Source organism: Cherax quadricarinatus, unplaced genomic scaffold (genome assembly GCF_038502225.1).
Source record: "Cherax quadricarinatus isolate ZL_2023a unplaced genomic scaffold, ASM3850222v1 Contig421, whole genome shotgun sequence".
Lineage (NCBI taxonomy): Eukaryota > Metazoa > Arthropoda > Malacostraca > Decapoda > Parastacidae > Cherax > Cherax quadricarinatus.
This window is the reverse complement of record NW_027195447.1, coordinates 82957-102582: the sequence shown is the minus strand read 5'-3', so window position 1 is coordinate 102582 and position 19626 is coordinate 82957. Positions and strand designations below refer to the sequence as shown.

At 42.1% G+C, this 19626-nt stretch overlaps 1 protein-coding gene across 1 annotated transcript; it reads right to left on the bottom strand.

The window, feature by feature from the left end:
• Positions 1-11504: 11504 nt before the first annotated feature.
• On the bottom strand, positions 11505-19281 carry LOC138851363 (uncharacterized). Its single transcript, XM_070080415.1, has 3 exons — positions 16816-19281; positions 16658-16714; positions 11505-16406 (listed from the first exon to the last, which is right to left on the bottom strand). The coding sequence occupies exons 1-3, from the start codon at positions 16958-16960 to the stop codon at positions 12424-12426; spliced, it is 4185 nt and encodes a 1394-aa protein (XP_069936516.1). The 5' UTR covers positions 16961-19281; the 3' UTR covers positions 11505-12423.
• Between the last annotated feature and the right edge of the window lie 345 nt (positions 19282-19626).

Below are 19626 nucleotides of genomic sequence, written 5' to 3'. Positions count from 1 at the left end.
TTCTCAGCTGGACCATACACACACACAAAAGCCACCTTCACCCGTCCCCATAGCCCTTCCACCCTTATTATCCTCCCCTCCCCCCCTTCACTACGTCTCACAACAAACGGGCTAGTCTCCCTGATCATGATGGCAACGCCACCTTTCAACCGAATTGCATTCTCCATGTACACATTATATCCTTCTATCCGCAATTCACTACCACATTTATGATTGTGTTCCTGTATGAACACAACGTCCACATTATTACGCACCAATAAATCACGTAACCATGCACACTTTCGTACAGTTCGCAAACCATTAATATTTATTGTGAGGCACTTAAAATCGACAATGATGGTTTTCCTTTCGACACTGAATGTTTTTCACTAGATTTTTTGTTTCCAATTTTCCCTTCCCCTCCTTTTGAAGCACTCCTGATCATCCCCTGTGCTTTGGGTACACAGGACCCTTTCTGTGCCACATCCGCCCATGATTTCTTCCCTGATCTTTGGGCTGGCGTTAACACATCATCAGAATCTGAAAGTGTAACAGAGCGCTTTCGTGTTACACTTTCTACCTGCATTTCGTCGTCCACAGTGCAATCCTGGTGAATTTCCACCTCCACCGTTTGTTTCAGCAAGGCGTCAGTGGCGTCCACTACCAGCTGCACGTCGTGATCCACGTCCGCCGTCGCAGCCTGTCCCAAGTCTAGGGATGGTGCCGTCGCAGGACTCATGCTGTCCTCCGTAAATAATTCTTCTAACACAGAGACAATGGATGTCTCCACATCATTGGCCTGCTCTTCTCGCGAAGCCGTTTCCACCTCTGGGGCTGCCTCCAAAGGAGGCGACACTTCCGGGAGTGTAGCACACACCGTGTTCAGAGACCTCTCAACCTCTTCGCTCCAAGACAATCTTGAGGGTTGCACAGGCGCTTCAGGCACATCTTGCCTTATACCTTCCTCCCCTAAATCCTTGCTCTGTTGTACAACCCTGGCACCTCGTCTCCTTTCACACTGCACCGCCAAATGATCGTATGCTCCACACAACCTACAAGTGCGGCGTTGCCCTGCATAAGTCACAAAAACTTGAGTCCTGAAGTCTTGCAGGAGCACATATGAAGGGATTGGATGTCGTAATGTCATTTTTACCGAAAAAGTTCCCTCAGGTAGTCCTTCATATGGGCCATCAGGCCACCTCCCTGCTGTAGCCATGTGTATGGTGCCGTAATTACTCAGGGCAGCACGTATATCAGTCGCATCAGCCTCAAAGGGTACATTTCTCACTTTTACCCATGTATAATGGCGGGATACATCGTGTAGCTTCACAGACACAGCCTGGTTAACCACCAGATTGACCTCTTGATACTTGTCGACGACATTCTCGTAAACTTGAGCTGAGCTAAACTTTACAAAGATTCTTGTCACACCATTCATCGCTACACCGCACAAATCCTCGTTGGCGATACCATAGGTGTCTCGGATTATCGCTGGCAATAATATCGCCATTGATGGTCCAAGCACTGCTCCACGAGTTAATTCCAAACACACAGTGTTGACGCGGCGTCTGGCTGCCTGCGCCATGTTGAGAAAATGAAACTGCCACCGAACAGCTATAGAGGGCAGCAGTGTAGAACACGTCCTCTCTACTCAATGGCTGAGAGACGAATGCAAAAAAAAAAACCTCATGACTAACACACCGGCTTTGAACATATACTGGAAGACACTCAGTGAAAAACAACTTGACAGACTTGAAGCATACCATGACTACTGGACTACATATTTAGGAGATCCTTACAATGATGTAAATCTCTTTCAAACGTTGTACGACTCGGCACCTCCACCTCAATACATATAAACTACCTGACTTATCTAGCCCAACTATTCCAACAATTCTAAAACTGCCATTGTCATAGAGCTGTGTCTTTGTGCGTTTTAGCTGAAGTGCTTGCGACAGTCGTTTGCGTCAGCTTTTGCAGTAACCTGTGCCTATTCCGCGTCCAGTCGTTGCGAATTGTAGTACTCCCGAGAGTGACACTCCTGCATTTTATATTCGGCGCATGTACACACCCTCATTTACAGGCTATCTCCCCCAACCAGCGAACCAGGTTGCTAAGAGTTGATGATGGGACCCCGTCGTTCAACTAGTGACCAGGTTCTAGCCAATAAGAATATGGTTTTGGCAATCGCAGAGGTTATGTGGGTACCGCTCTCCTGTCTGCCCTTGTCATTCTAGAACTGGTTGAAGCACGGTCTGCTATCTTGTGGCTTCTATTTCTGCCTTGCTTACCGTGGAGTGCACTATACTTATCACTGTACATAGTGTACATATTGCTGTTCTAAATTGGTGAAGAATAATATAAGTTTAAACTTTTTCTGCTGTTTATTTTGCTCTCATTACACCCGGGATAACAGGCCATTTGGAATCCTGGGTTGTAATATGGGTAGCCTGTCCGGGAGCTGGAGCTGGACTTACCTGGAGTTTACCTGGGGAGTTCCGGGGGTCAACGCCCCCGCGGCCCGGTCTGTGACCAGGCCTCCTTAGAGAAACGGTTGAGCTTAGGGTGAAGCTCGTAGCAGGAACATTGCAGCTTGCTGTCTGGCATTGCTTTACAAATTTTGCGTGTCGGTTGCTTTATGATCAGCCTTGCTATTGTGTGATCGTTCAACAGCTCGCTACTAGCTTGTTCGGTGTGCTCGCTTCGCTACGGTCAATCTTCTAGAACAGTTTAGCTGTCTGGCATTGCTTTACAAATTTTGCGTGTCAGTTGTTACTAGCCTGTTCGGTGTGGAGAATTTTGCAGTCGGCTTTGCTTGTAAGCGTGTTCTGCAAATTAACGTGTTACGTTGGGGTATTCTGCAATCGTACTGTGCATAGCGAATAACTTATGCCACCTAGACGAGTCAGACGTCTGGTGTCGGCATATACTTTGCATAACCTACCTAAATTGTCCCTACAGCGTTGTTGGCAAATTGCTCGTTCCATTGGCATTAAATACAAACGCACTCTCACAGCTGCGCAACTGCGTTCACTGATTGCTGACAAACTTATGGAAGAGATGGCACATCAGACTCCTCCCTCTACGGGAGCTAGGGCAAAAACTTCTATGTTCTCGCAGGAGGAAGATGATGTACCTATGGAGCAAAATGGTCAGTATAGTGCAGCTCGGTTGTCTCAGGGTGAATCAGCGTCGTTGGCACTTGAGCTGGCAAAAATCAATCTTGAGCAAACTAGGGAACAGAGAGCATTCGCAAGGGAAGAATATGATAGGGAAAGAGAAAGGAGGCAGTTTTCGCATTCTGTAAATAATTTTAGTTTACAGAAAGCAGTACAGTTTGTTGCCCGCTTCAATGAGGCCGAACCAGAGCAATTTTTCGAAAGCTTCGAAAATCAGGCTGGAGCCTTGAGGTGGCCGGAACAGCATTGGGCATCGTTGGTTCATACAGCATTATTGGGTAAGGCACAGGAATTTACGTCAGTATTAAATGACGCTGAATTTTCTGATTATCAAGTAGTGAAGACCAGTGTTGGGAGCATATACATGTATCCCAGCTAAATACAAAAAAAAAAAAATTTAAACTAAGCAGGCGGCAGCTTGGTCAATCCCTAGTGGACTTTGCGAGACAGCAAACCAAAGCTTTTACCAGCTGGCATAAAGCAAGTGGTGTCTCTACCTTTGAGGCGCTGGTGCAGCTTATTCTGATTGATAACCTGCTGGAGTCTGTGGGACCAGAGGTTCGAGTCTTTCTGCAGGATCGTGACTTAACCACTGCATTGGAGGCAGCCAGGTTGGCTGATACCTTCGAAATTAACCGCTCCTTGTCCGAGCGGTCCCGTCTCTTTTCAACAGCCTGGCATGAGCAGAGATCGTCAACCTTGGAGAATGAAGTGCCAGCCGGAGGGAGAACGTCTACGTCAGCCAACTAAGTCACCTGGTGAGCCACGCTTCTCAACATATGGTCCAATTGCGGAGAGGCAAACTACTCATGGTGCATCTCGACAACAGTATCCAGAGACACACCAGCCAGAACGACACCATTTGCAACGTCAGCACGGAGTAAAGGGCAAGCCTGTCGTCTGCTTCCTCTGCAACAAAGGTCACATCCGTCCCAACTGACCCCATAAACCCCAACCCATTGGGAAAATCTCTAATATCCCTAGTAACATGTCCCCTAGAGAAGTAGAAAGAGGTATGGCCCCTTATTATAGCAAGTCTAATTTCCCTTCAGGAAAACTCAAACAACTAAAGTAAAGACCTTTAGAGATACTGGAGCATATTGCTCGCTTGTAAGAGAAGGAATATTACCCCTTTCAGAGAATACTTCCTTGAATTCCTGTTTTATTGGAAGCATTTGGAGGAGCTATATATTCTGTTCCTTTGCATAAAATTTATGTACAGTGCAAATATTACACTGGGTACTTGACTGTAGGTGTCTCAAAAGGATTCCCCATGAGATGCCATGTTATTACTGGGTAATAACATTACTACTGTTAGTTCGTGTCCTGAACCTATAATGATTAATTCTTCTCCGGTGTTGCCCATAAACTCTGGCAACATCCCAAGGGTTGTCTGGAGAGAATGTTGACCTATCCTTGGACGACTCCGATCTCGGAATAGCCACGTTGTTTTATGAGGCACACCGGCCGGAGCCTCGTAAATAAAGTGAACAGACCCCGATCAAGCCTTCCTATTCCCAGGTTGCAGGATTGCCAGATGTCTGTTTCCATGCCCGAGGGACTGTCCTTCCGGGAGGAACAACGAAAGGACCCTTCTTTAAAATTCGCTTTTCAGGCAGCCATGGGTAAATCCTCTTTGGGTCATCCGGTCAAGTATGAAGTTAAAAACAATTATTTGATCTGCACTGAGACTGGTAAGGAGATAGAGGGCCGGCAATTGTTTAACAGGTTAGTAGTTCCAACAAAGTATGGACCTCAAATATTAAATATAGCTCATAATACGTCATTAGGAGGTCACTTAGGAATTACAAAAACCTTGTATAGAATCACAAAAGAATTTTATTGGCCAAAATTAAAGAAAGATGTGAAGAATCATATTAGGTGTTGCCGAGAATGTCGGCAAGTTGGGAAACCTGGACATTCCATTAAACCTGCACCTCTCCAACCTATACCTGCTGATGGAGAACCTTTTGCAGATTTAATTATAGATTGTGTAGGTCCACTACCTAGGTCAAAGTCTGGAAATCAGTATTTATTTACGATTATGGATAAAGTAACCAGATACCCTGAAGCAATTCCCATGCGTAATATTAATACTAAAGCTATTCTCAAAGCTTTAACAAAATTCATTTGTTTTGGCATTCCTAAAACTATTCAAAGTGATCAAGGTACTAACTTTACTGCCAAAGCATTTAGGGAGGTATTAACTAGGTTAGGGATAATCCACAACTTATCCACTGCCTATCATCCTCAGTCCCAAGGCGCCATGGAAAGATTCCATCAGACATTAAAAACAATGATGAACTTTTTGCATGCACTTTCCTACAGACTGGGATGAATCACTACCTTTGTTGCTGTTCTCGGTACGAGAGACGGTGCAAGAGTCTACAGGGTATAGTCCGTTTGAGCTGATCTTTGGGCACAATGTAAGAGGTCCTCTTCGGGTGCTCAAAGAAGGATGGATGGGAGAAGACGTTAGCTCAACACTCTACAATCCGTCTTCAAGGTTGCAGGTGGCACGTCAGTTAGCCAAGGCTAACCTAAAGACAGCTCAAAGCAAGATGAAACAGAGGTATGACAGAAGTGCACAATTCCGCTCCTTCCATCCAGGAGACAAGGTGTTGGTGCAGGAACCTATACCTGGCCACACCTTGAAAGCTAGATTTACGGGACCTATGCAGATTGTAAGTAGATTATCTGATGTAAATTGTGGTAGCTCCCATTGATAAGACCTCAAAAACTAAAACTTACCACATTAATCAAAGGCTTTTCATACACCAGATGAAGTCCCAGTAATGACTGTCCTCCACCTCTGAGGACGACTCTGATTCTTTGCACTCTATCTCTGAAATTAATATTAAACTTTCAAATTCTGTCCTCCTCAAGGATCCTAGCCCTTTAATGGAGGGATTATCTGAAATGCAAGCAACAAATTTAACGGAGCTTCTACAGTCATATCCTAATATTTTTTCGGATGTGCCGAAAAATGTACGTTAGGTTATCATGATGTAGATGTGGGAAACTCTAAACCAATTAAACTCTCCCCGTTCAGAGCTAATCCTGAAAAGCAAAGGCTACTTCAGCAGGAAGTAGAATTTTTGTTAAAGCGTGGTTTAGTGGAGGAGTCATCTAGTCCATGGGCTTCACCGTGCATCCTTGTGAAGGCTGATGGAGGGTTTCGTATGTGTACAGACTACCGTAAAGTGAACGAGGTCACAATTAGAGATGCTTACCCTCTTCCTCGTCTGGATGACGTAATTGACTTTGTGGGTAAGGCTACTTTTGTGTCTAAGTTAGATCTCCTTAAAGGTTACTATCAGGTACCTTTGACGCATAAGGCGAAGGAAATCTCTGCCTTCGTAGTTCCAGGAGGTCATTATCAATACACAGTTACCCCCTTCGGAATGAAAAATTCCCCCTCTTCATTCCAGAAACTTATCCATCAGGTTATTAAAGGACTTGAAGGCACGGCAGCGTACCTAGATGATATTGTTGTGGTGTCTGATAATTGGGATCAACACCTACTTAGACTTAAGGCTCTTTTTGAGACCTTTAAGAGTTCCCATTTAACAGTTAATTTATCTAAATCTTCCTTTGGCCAGGCCACTGTCACTTTTCTAGGCCATGAAGTAGGTAGTGGTAAAGTTGCACCTAAACTTGCTAAAGTTCTTTCTATTAAAGATTATCCAGTTCCTCATGATAGGAAATCTCTTCAACGTTTCCTAGGCATGATAGGATTTTACAGATTCTGTAAGAATTTCGGATATTGTAGCCCCTCTTACCTCTCTTACCAGTCACAAAGTTCCCTTTAATTGGACCTCAGACTGTAACACTGCTTTTAATAAAGCAAAAAGATTATTGTATACTGCACCCATTCTCTTGTCTCCAGACGTCTCCAAACCTTTTTCATTACAGGTTGATGCTTGCGAGTCTGGGGTTGGGGCAGTAATATTACAAATCGGGAACAAGGAGTTGCAGCCTGTAGCATACTTTTCAGCCAAGTTCCAGCCACATCAGAGGGCTTACTCTACCATTGAAAAAGAAGCCCTCGCGCTGGTACTGGCTTTGGATCATTTCGATGTTTATTTGGGCCAGACATCGCAGGTGGTCAGTCTACAGTGATCACAATCCTTTAGTATATCTCCAAGCCATGAAGAACCACAACACAAGGTTTATGCGCTGGACGCTAAGGCTGCAGCCCTATAATATTTCCATTAAATATATTGCCGGCAAAGAAAATATGTTGGCAGACTCTTTAGAGTCTAATATTTTATTTAGGTTAGGATGTTATTTGTGGTAACCCCTTTTCACGCTTTTTTTTTTTTTTTTAGTGAGGGGATGTGGACTACCGTCCGCCTGTATCTTGGACCTATGCTAGCCTGTCTGACTGCTGTCTCACTCTAAGTTTAGGGTTTGGTTTTTGGTCACGAGAAAAGCTGAGCTCTATCTAAGAGTTGAATGGTGGAGAGGAAAGGCGGTCCCATTATTTTGTGCCATGGCGGCACGGTTACCACTGGGAGGTGGCAGCCTAATCCTGAGCCTTCTCGGGGTGGGGGTGTGGCATGCAAAGAGTACGTAACAGTTATTCGGCGCATGCACACACACCCTCATTTACAGGCTATCTCTCCCAACCAGCGAACCAGGTTGCTAGGAGTTGATGATGGGGCCCCGTCGTTCAACTAGTGACCAGGTTCTAGCCAATAAGAAGATGGTTTTGGCAATCGCAGAGGTTATGTGGGTACCGCTCTCCTGTCTGCCCTTGTCATTCCCATTCTAGAGCTGGTTGAAGCACGGTCTGCTATCTTGTGGCTTCTATTTCTGCCTTGCTTACCGTGGAGTGCACTATACTTATCACTGTACATAGTGTACATATTGCTGTTCTAAATTGGTGAAGGATAATATAAGTAAACTTTTTCTGCTGTGTTTATTTTGCTCCCATTACACCCGGGATAACAGGTCATTTGGAATCCTGGGTTGTAATATCTCCCCAACCTATCTTCTTCCTCCTGTCCCCACTTACCCCTCGCCCCCAGTGGGTCCTTACCTGTGAATCCTCTGTCTGAACATGCATTCTTAGGAACTTGCTTAACTTATTTAATGAAGGATACTATATAGCAATGTAGGGACCAAGTAAAAGACAGCAGAGAATAATTTCTTAAATGTGTATTCCCTCTCTAATTATATATATATATAATATATATAGGTAACGTACAATATATACAGCCAGTACATACAATAAGGCAATTTGCAAGCAAGAGATCGATGAACCGTCTTCAACCAGAGTTTAGGTAATCATGCCTAATTTTTTCCACAAGTGATCTGTCGTCGCTTTACAGAATCGGTGGTCTTTCTCGTGACAGGCTGAATGAACCGAGCAGTTACCATGTCAGTGGAGCCCCCCTTTCCTGACAGTTATACTCTAAACTACTGGTTTGCTGGTCGGGAGAACAAGCATATATGGGCCTGTGACATACATCGAATAAATTGTAACATACTCTTTGCATGCCACATCAGCTTATTAAATCAACCACAATCTAGAAATTAGTGTATGGTAAATCTTATCAATTTTACGAAAGCAACACACCTTGAGCCCTTGTCACTAAAGAAAGATCACGTAATAACTCAAGGTAAGTACCAGTGCAGACTGTCACTGATCACTACACCATTTACAATAGTCTGACATATTAACCAATACCTACTATTCTCAATTTATTATTAAAAACTTTACTATGTATTATTTTTATTATATTCACTACACAAACACCTGACAAAGGAAAATACAAAAGTTTATATCCACACTTAACAGTTAAGTGGCTAAATACTTCATGCCAACTAAAGAACGTCATTAGAGTACCTTAAGATAATCCTTCACAACTTTACAGTAACTACGGTACGAAAGATCTACCAAAGGAAAAAAAGTAGAAGCAGGCGAAAGAGAAGAAACAGCAAGAAAAGAAGCAGCAGCAGCAGCAGCGGCAGCAGAAGCAACACAAACAAGCAAACGAACTAGAGAATGTGGAGAGCAGTAGCAGAGCTGAGAGGAATGACAACGAGATAAAAGAAAATGTCAGCAAGGCCAACACTTCTTTTGTGCTCCAACAGCCTATCAGGAAGAGCGGCCGGTTTCACTTATGTAATACAGAGGATCAGGAGGAGGTGGCATTTGTGGGATAGAAATTCCCCTCCCCAGTGGGGAGCAACTGTCTTGACAGTAGCAAGGTCAGCAGTGGAATGGTTTGCGTCCTGCTTGCAGGCTCAAACCCAGAAAGACAATTGTTTTCTGGCCGAGAAACAAAGGCAGTTATCTTCTACTTACCCTAATTCTCTGATCTAGACCCCTGTGACTTTCTTCTCTTCCAAGAGGCGGTGTTTAAACGATGTGGAGGAGATTCAGCTAATATCGCAGGCCATTAGCACAATTTGCTAATAATTAGCCCTAACTAGTGATTAATGATGTAACTTCAGTAAAATCTAAAATTTACCCTTCTAAGAGTGGGAGTACTGCAGTATTCTTTTTAAGTACAGTAATAACCTATTTCATCTATGCTAATGCAGATAATAGACGGTCAAAAGTGTATTGTTGAACTGTGGTTATTCAACCTCTCTTGTTCCGGCAAAATTGGTATCCCAGCAAAACCTAGGAACCAACAGTGCCGGAAAATCGAACATTGTACCTGTATTAACCCTTTCACTGTCCATAACTGATATAGTACATAATACTATATCAGTGATGGACAGTGTTCGTCATGTAGTTCTATGTCATGAGCTCAGATAAGCTGTGAGAAGTAAATTTCGGCCCAGACATGATTGCATGGAAGACATATTTTTTTATATATTTTATTTAAAATATACAATACATTAACAAAAGCATACAGTATGAGAGCATCGACAGACAATATAAATTCATCTATGTCTATACACTGCAATATGCAGTAATATGTCATGCAGCTGATAGGTAAATACTGCCATATACATAATTCATTACTACAAAATATAACTATTCAAGTAATACAAAATAAAGAATCCTCTTACTCCTTCCCGACTGCTAATTTCAATATACGCACACAATTACATGCCGCAAAAATGCAAGCAGTATAACCCCCCCCCCTATTTACCCCAGCTCACCAAAATGTACAGCATTTCACCGTTGTTTATTTAACTTATAAACTAACCATACTAAATTAAACTTAAGAACATAGTATATTGAAAACAATAACAACTCTACAGTAGTGAAAATGCCAGCTGCTGTCCTAATATTTATATATACATATGTATATATATACATTAGAAACTGAATTAGTTTACAATGAGAGTCAAATCCATCTTTATTGCTGTCCCATGCAGCATTCTCAGACTTGTACTCTTATACGCTACTACAATAGCCTTCGGCAGAAGGCATTAATTAACAATATTAAATAACAATAAGAACGCATGAACTCAGCACTCCCATGCACATCCCAATTACACACAATCGTTCTCTCTTGCACTTATCACTCACCCACGCGCATGCACACCAAACCAACATCTTTCGTTTGGCAAGCCCGTTTGGTACCCCCCCTTTTTTTATCGAATGCTTTACACAACAATCTAAACCCACTTCCCCCCCCCTCACAACTCTAGCAACTACCCAACAGTTATGGACCTGTAACCCTCAGTGAAATCTCCCTCCCATCTCCTCCCATAAATTTCCCGATTCCTATTCATTGTCCTACAAAAAAAACTCGCTAAAACTCGTTTCCTCGTCTCCCCATTATCCACCCCTCTCATTCCCCACGATATGTACACGAAATCCACCATGATATAAGCTACTCCTCGTGCCACATTCTCCCCCACCCTTCCCCTATATCAAGACTCAGCGCTCTCAACACTGACACACCAGTTCCTCCTATCCTCCTGACCACTTTCCCCAGCCATTCCCTCACACTCCCTAAATAATCGCAAAAGTATACCACGTGATAGGCTGTTTCCAACTCCCCACATAATCCACACCAACACGTCTATTTCTGAGGTCTGATCCAGTAGGCAGAAGTAGTATATATTGGTCGATCTAGGAACACTGCCGGATAATGACCATGGAAAATGCGATAATGATGGGGTTTGCATGACAGGGTAATTGTTTAATATGATTAATCATGGCCCAAGGGGATAGAGAGACTTATTCCTATGCATTAATAAGTAGGTACATAAAGTAGAACAAAGGATTCGGGTGTGCAGGTGGCAGATTCCGGGATAATGAGTGTGGAAAAGAATGTGATAATGGGTGGTCTGCATAAGCACAGGTGCTGTCAGGGGGTACAAGTTTAATATGTTTAATCATCCCCCAGGGGATAGAGAGATTTATTTCTGTGTAATTACTAAGTATAGGAAGGTAGGTAATGATCACTTCTGACACCCCAAACTCAATCACTCTGATAGATGGGAGAGGCAGTACAAAAAAGGATTCAGGTGTGCAGGTGGGCAGATTCCCAGGATAATGAGTGTGGAAAAAGAATGTGATAATGGGTTGGTCTTCATAAGCACAGGTGCTGTCAGGGGTACAAGATTTAATATGTTTAAACATCCCCCAAGGGGATAGAGAGAGAGAGAGGCTTATTTCTGTGTAATTACTAATTATAAGAAGGTAGGGTAATGATCACTTTTGACTCCCCAAACTCAATCACTCTGATAGATGGGAGAGACAGTACAAAGGATTCAGGTGACTGGGTACAAGCTTACCATCTCCGAGGTAGTCCCCCCCCCCCCTTTCCCGGGGCTGCGACTCACTGACGCGACTGTTGCTACTTCACAACAACACTGCTGGGTTTAAAGAACGCGGTAATGGATGGGCAGCCGGTCGCCCGAGGGAACCGGATTCCGGGATAATGACCATGGAAAAATAATGAGATAATGGGGGGTCTGTATGACCTTAGGGCTGACAGGGTAGGAGTTTAATATGTTTAATCATCCCCCAAGGGGATAGAGAGTCTTATTACTAAGTAGGAACAGAAGTAGAGTAATGATCACTTCTGACTCCCCAAACTCTATTACACTGATAGATGGGAGAGAGAGGCAGTACAAAGGATTCAGGTGACTGGGGCTCTCTGATGGAGTGTTGCGGCGGGCCTGCTTCTTTGGAGGTCATCGGGTGTGATTATCAGCCCTGCGCCCGCTCTCCGGCTACATCGGGGGCATCTGTGTGAAAAAGGATAATAACCTAATTTTTCAAAGGGTGAAAACAAAAAAGTCTCTCTTAGCAAATATATTTATTAGTTAACATTACATTGTTTTATTCCTCCTCTCCCTCAGAACAGCTAGCTTCTAAGAGCATGAAACTACGAGCAGTGGCGGAAGATCTACCTCTCTCGCGTCGATGCTTGACCCTGGGGAAAAAATCTCTTACGGTTTTTTCTCTTCCCCGCCAAAGATTGCAACTGTCTCTCATCTCTAGTTCCTCTTCTTCTTCTGTACTCCCTTCTTCAGTACTGCTATTAGCTTCTTCGTCTTCCTCCACTTTGTCATCTGTTTTATCTTTAAATAATTTAAACTTTGTTTCTCTGGCATCTGGATGACCATAGGATACAGAGTGATAGGCATCTAAGTAAAAGCGCTTATCATCAAATGAGCTAAGACCTCGTTTCCTAGTGGAGATAGTGGTCATCTGACCTTTTAAATTTCTAATTTGACTATATTGGAAGGTATGTTTAGAACCGTCTTCCAGCACACTTCTAAAGTTATTATGAGTTAATAATTGTTGTTCAGACTGAGGAACTCCTTTCGCAGCGATAGTGTTGTTATTATCTGCTAGCAGGATGCTATACATTTTGGGTTTAATGCAGACTATTTCTGAAATAAGGCGGTCCCCCACCTCACTTTTAAGTAAGCCTAGAGATCCCTTCCTTGAGTCATTGTAGAGAGGATGATCTGTGGGGAAATTAGATGTGTCTATCCATTTCCTCAATGGTTCCTTACCGATTTCATCAGTAAGGTTTTTGATGCCCTCTAAACAGGCGATGACACTATCGGTATCTGAATAGATTAGTTTTATTTTGTCTTGGTATGTTTTCTTAAGAATCATATACCAAAAATGGTACAGCTTAAATTTGGCAAGTTCTAGTATCTGGTAACCTATGTAATTAGGGTAAGTGAGTTTTATGGCTGGCGTCCCCGTCGTAACCAATACTTTGTTTTCTGAAAGCTTTATGGCTTTCTTAAATAGTGGCTTACTCACCGCTCGCAAAAATGCTCCCGCTGATGTTATGAGCTTCGTTTTGTTGGCATATTTTGATGGATTAAACAATGTCTTGCCGAATACAGAATTGGTCAACAATATAAATAATCGCTGACAGTCTTTACTAGTGCTACTATTGCGTTGCCTCACGTTCGTTTCAACAAAGCCCGCCAGATATTTTCCTTGTGAGAATTCATATATGCTATGAATTTTCTCAATTTGTAGACCTATCTCCAAGAACAACTGCAATAAAGGCAATGATATTAGGTAGTTTCGTTTGGGGAGATGGTCCCCCACTAATTTAGTATTTTTACGGGGTAGTTTTTGATTACTGATAGCCAATAGCTGTTTGCTGTACTCAGATAGATCATCTAATGTTATCTGTTTGTGATAGAGACATAGTGGTAAGTCATCCGTGTAGCGAGCTAATTCTGGGGCTATTCCTAGAGTGTCTATAAGAAGCCAGTAACCTTTTATAGAGTCTTGAGGATTCTTCTGGAGAAGACTGCCATTTGCGAGAAAACTCGCCATTTCTGCGGGTGAGAGTTTTCGAATGTTTGCGTAGGGCAGCGCCTCAGTCATGCAAGAACCATAAAGAGAATTAAAATCCCAGTATAGCAAAAATTTACTTACTAAGTTTTTCTCATCAAAATTGGGATTAATGAACTGGTTATTGGCCTGAGCAAACGTCCTAACAGCAGTAGTGAAGCCGCCTCTTATATTAGACTGTATGATGTTATAAAGCTCCTGATCAGTAATTAATTCTAATTCCACTCCACTGGTTTTTAAGAAGGCATCATAGGCAAAGCCGGGGAGAGAAACATAGTGAACAACATCTAGATTATAGATGTTGTATAATAATCTCCTATGCAAGGTGAATATGTCAGCCAGAAGTCCTACATCACAGCTGAGATATACTAGGAGATAGTCTCCTAGAGTTTGACAAGCTGTTTTCTCCCAAACCAGATGAGCATGATCGAATTCTTCTTGGCTAATATGCTTCTTAGACAGAGAACTGTAGAAAGCTCTTTTTGGGGGTAAAGTCTTCTCTTCGAGCCTTTCTGGGGAGCTGCAATATTCATAAGGAAACACTTGTTTGCCGGTTAATAAGCTTCCCCAACTTTCGGGGGGTAGATGACTTATCATCGCCTCTGTGAATTTCAAGGGTGATTTTGAAGCTATGTGCGCCTGAGCCAAACTAGCCAAACCAGCGGACAAGAAGGCTAGACTATCCAGGAAACGTAGTGCTCCTATTTCTACTTTTAGAAATTTATATCCCTGTTTCATTAAAACATTGATTGGGGCTTTAACACTTAGTTCTTTAATTATCAAAGCCATATCATATGATAGGTTATGAATAATAACAGGCAAATATTTACCTGAATTTTTCTGCCTTAAATTGCAATTATTGCAGAGTGCTCCTAAATAATTAGCCTTAGGCATTAGATGGTCATGATGCCTCACCTTTGGTTTGGTAAGAGTAAAGTCCTGATGACAGAAGTTGCACTTCTTCTGTATGGCAAAATGTATATGCTGCTCCCTGGTCATATGAAGCGGATAACAGGGAGTGTTCATCTTTATCCAATCCCATAAAGACGAAAGTCTATCATACATATGATCAATACACTGTACCCCCCGATGGACATATCTATCTATTATAGTGCTATTTCTGTCTATCACTATATAGCCATAAGCTATTGCTACGTGTCTAGCTGTTATTACCCCCTCTGGCTTACGATTATCGAGATAAGCTTCTAAATCCACAAAGGCAGTATGAGAGGGCAAGTAGCCCTTGTGAGTATTTTTGAATTTACAAACGCTTCCAGCTGGGGGAAAAATCAACTTTTGTTGGTTGTCGCATGAATTGAAGTGAGTTTTTAAGTTGCAAATGTCACTATATTCACTTAAACAATTCAAGCAAAAGTGCTTATTGCGTGAATGTTTTCTGGAGAAAATTCTCATATATTTCTGGAAGTGTTTGATTAAAGCTACATGAGTCTTTCCCAACAATAACAGGGGCACTACCAGTGAATATTTATTACTACCCCGACGACATAAAGTAGCATGATAGGTCCCTTCATGAGAAGTTAAGCAATAAATAAATATTGATATTTTGTTGTCAGACTCGAGTTTGTGGATGTCACTCCACTGGACAGGGAGAGTCACTCGCGAGTAATTGACAAATTTCTGAAGGCTATCACATCTAGATAAATATCGTCTGATTTTATACCAGCCCCAGCCAAGTCTACGACAGAAAAAGGCCGCCAGACATTGAATAAAACAGCTATTTTTTACTCCTCTCGGGTTAAATATCTGATTTTTCCCTCGTAAAGATGTGGGATATTCTATATAGTCTCCTAGGTATCCACGCACTCCATTCTTGCATATTACAATATGAAAACCCTTTATATAATCTAGTATGAAGCCTGATCCCTCGCCCGATGAAATTTCAGTTTCTAATCGCATGCTAAGGTACTCCCTCCATGACCGTAAGAGCCGAGATATATCATCTCGTGTAACTAGTTGCGCGGGAAAAGTTATATAATGCTCACGACTGTCATCCTCTCCCAGTAGCGACTGTCTGCGCAAAATAAGGCTCAGTTCGGCATAAATCCTAAGAGCATTTTCATAAAGTGCTCGTCCTGATAGAACAGTGAAAAACTGTAATATGTGCCTCATAAATGTTGTTGCGAAGGACTGAAGAAATAATATGGGGTCGTGTTTATGAGAGGCAGGAATTGAATATTTTATTCGACAGAAGTGACCTTGAAAACATTCCGACCGACTCGTAATGTGTGGTTCCTCTGAAATGGAATCGTCTCCCATTTCACTCTCTTCCTCATCTGAACAAAAATTTTTTTTACCTGAAGTGAACCTTCGATTAACAGAGGAGGGGGAACCCAAGAAAGAGTAGTAATGATCCTTGGAAGAGGAGCTGTCACTTGTGGCGGCTGGTCTCCATCCACTGGGACCGGCAATCGGCTCAACTTGCTCTTGTGGGAGTGTTACGGTCGAAGATTCATCGGAGGACACAGACTGATCTGCATAATATAATTAGAGAAAGTTATTTATTATTATTTTGTTTTAGAGCCATACTAGACTAATTATAACTCTAGCAATCTTTTAAAAAAATGTTACTGTTAAAGTATAAAACTGGGAGAAGCTAAGCAATCTATGGAATATATGCGGTTCTCAAAATGATTTTTATTCTTGTTAGTGAGATACTTTATAAACATATCTTAAAAATGTTTGACTGTTAATAAAAATAATTGATTAAGAAAAGAGCGCTGACCTCTTTCTTCCTGGCCCGCCCCCCGGATCATCTGCTTGGAGTATTGCCCCGCCCCAACTGTTGGAAAAAATTATTATTAGCTCAAAGACTTATTTCATTATCTGAAAATAGCAGTTTTAAGAAAACATCAATTCAGAGCAATAACCTGGGTATCTCACCTGTCACGCATCTCCTGCGATGAGCTGTGACATTCGCCACACACACTGATAGCCCGCAGAAACTACAGGAGAAAGTGTGGTGAGCTGCATCCTGAGGGTATAATCGCCCGCATAGGTGGCATCTGCGAGCTGGGTGACGAGTCATATCTGTAAATACACACTCTCACTCTCATATTCCATAAATTATTTAAATTATAGATAATATTTTAATCTCCCATAGATAGAGAAGTTTTTACCTGCTCTAATCTAAGCTGGTAACTTTCTTGAGTGAGCGGGAAGAGCACCTTTCGCCCTAGACGAAAAGGTGAGCGTATTTATAGCACGCTTTTAGGATAGCGTGCTCATAAGATGCTTAATTTTCCCCAAAGTAGAGGTACAGTTTTTCACATCAGTCTCTCTCTATTTTCACGAGAATCTTTTAAACAAAAATCCCTGCAAGTCTATATATTATAAATATAATCTAGAAAAGATTTCTTATTGTCAATAAAGTAAGAGGGATAAAATCTGGGAAGAACTCTTTTCCCGAACGAAAAAATAAGAATTTAGACCGGGCAAGTAGGGAGGATTACGTAAATTGCCATAGTCATGTGAATTTCCCATTTGTATAAAGCCGAGGCGAGGGAAAGATTAATTAATTAATTTATAGATACTGACCATCGCCAAAACTAAATATTCTTAAAAATAATAATAATAATATATTTTTCCCCAAAATAAAAATAAATAGGCATCAGCCGGCAGAAAGTGGCGGGGCCTGCTTCTCTTTGTCTGTGACCTCCATTCGACCCACCACCACCTGGCGTAGGGAAGGTAGTGAAACTGCGTAATATCCAGACGACCTTCACTGTCGGTCGGGCTTTTTTTCTATGGTCTTCTGGCGGGAGAAAGGCCATGCCGCCATTGTTATCTTCATCTCTGGGATAAACTCCCCCCTCCCTCCCCTCTGCTTTGAACTAAAAAGAAATGTTTATATATAAGATGATTCTTCCACAAAAAGGCTCATTTGAGATGGGAAGATGGACAAGGTCTGTACCTTTACAGAGGAAGAGTTGAATATTTTCAGAGAGCCTGCAAGAATACTTGTTGCTGGTTTTAGCGGGGCAGGCAAGAGCAGTCTAGTGGAGCGTTTATGTAAAAAATATGCCGGTTCTTTCGCGAGAATAATCATTTCCAGTCTGGATGATAAAACTCACCCTTTGAAACAAATCACCTCTCTTAGTGAGAAAATCATTTTAGTGAAAGGTCTCATTAACCCGGCGGATTACCAAAATCCCCTTGAGACAGACAATAGCTCTCTGTATATAATTGATGACCTTTTTAATGAAGCAGTTAAGAGTGATGTTATAGCCAATATTTTTACTAGAGGAAGACACGAGCAAATATCCGTAATTCTCATATCTCAAAATTTATTTCCACAAGGAAAATACGCTCGCACGATCACGCTTAATTGTAGTCAATATATTTTATTAAGACAACGAGATCTGTCTCAGTTGGAATGTCTCGGGCGACAAATTTATGGAAAAAATCTAGCCCCGAAATTTGTTGAGATATATCGTCACGTCACTGCGGATAAATACGGCTATCTTCTGGTTGATTTAACCGCTCCAGAGGAAATTCAATTACGAAGCTTCATTACCGGAGAGGGCAACTGTGAAACTGTATACCGCTGGTAAAAACAAAAATGGCCTTAAATTCACATAAAAAGAAAATTCTAGAAAAAGTATTTAGAGACGTCAATAGCCCCGGGGGCTTTACTGGGAATGTTAACAAACTTTTTAGAGCAGCTAGGGAGAAAAACGCCTCTATTACTTATAAAGACGTAGTAGATTATCTCTCTTCTCAGAGGGCCTATACTTTGCATAAATTGCAGCCTCTGCGATTTCCCAGACGGAAAATCATAGCCGCTGCCCCTCGCATTATACTCACCTGCGACTTGGCGGACATGACTTTATTACATTCCCACAATGGTGGCATTAAATATATTTTGTTATGCATAGATGTCTTTTCAAGGTTAATGAAGGCGGTAGGACTAGTCAGAAAAAACTCAAAAAGCGTCTTGTCAGCCTTACGAAATATTATAGAAAGCCCCACCTTCCGTGGAATTTCGAGATTACACACGGACAGAGGGGCCGAGTTTTATAACCGTCCTCTTCTGAATTACCTAAAAAAAAAAAATATTAAATTATACAGTACCTTCTCGGACACTAAGGCTGCAATAGCGGAACGAGCTATTCGCACGCTTAAGCATAGAATCTACCGCTATATGACTTTAACAAATTCTTTAAAATATATAGAGGTATTACCAGCCATAGTAGAAACTTACAACTCAACTCCTCACTCCTCTCTCAAGAAAGGTCAAACTCCACAACAAGTGCATTCTCTGAGTCTTCCTCGAGACATTCGTCGGCAGTTTGGGCTAATGTATTTAAATGCCCGTCCTCATCAGCCTCGTACTAGTCCACGACTGACTCCTGGAGCGCATGTGCGGATAACTAGGCACCGGGGGTTATTTCACAAGAGTTATTGGCCTCAAAACACCGAAGAAATTTTTAAAATCCAATCGGTTGATAATTCGCAAGTAATCCCCACATATTCTCTTATCGACCTGAGCGGGGAAAAAATACTCGGGCAATTTTACGCTCAGGAATTAATAGAAACATCTCTACCTGAATTTTTTCCCATTAAAATATTGAGACGGAGAAGAAAAACTGACGGCAGTAGAGAATATCTGGTGAGCTGGGTGGGTTATCCCCGAAGTGCAGATAGCTGGGTGCACGAGAAGGACATGCAAAATGTCAGACAGGGGTAAGCCCC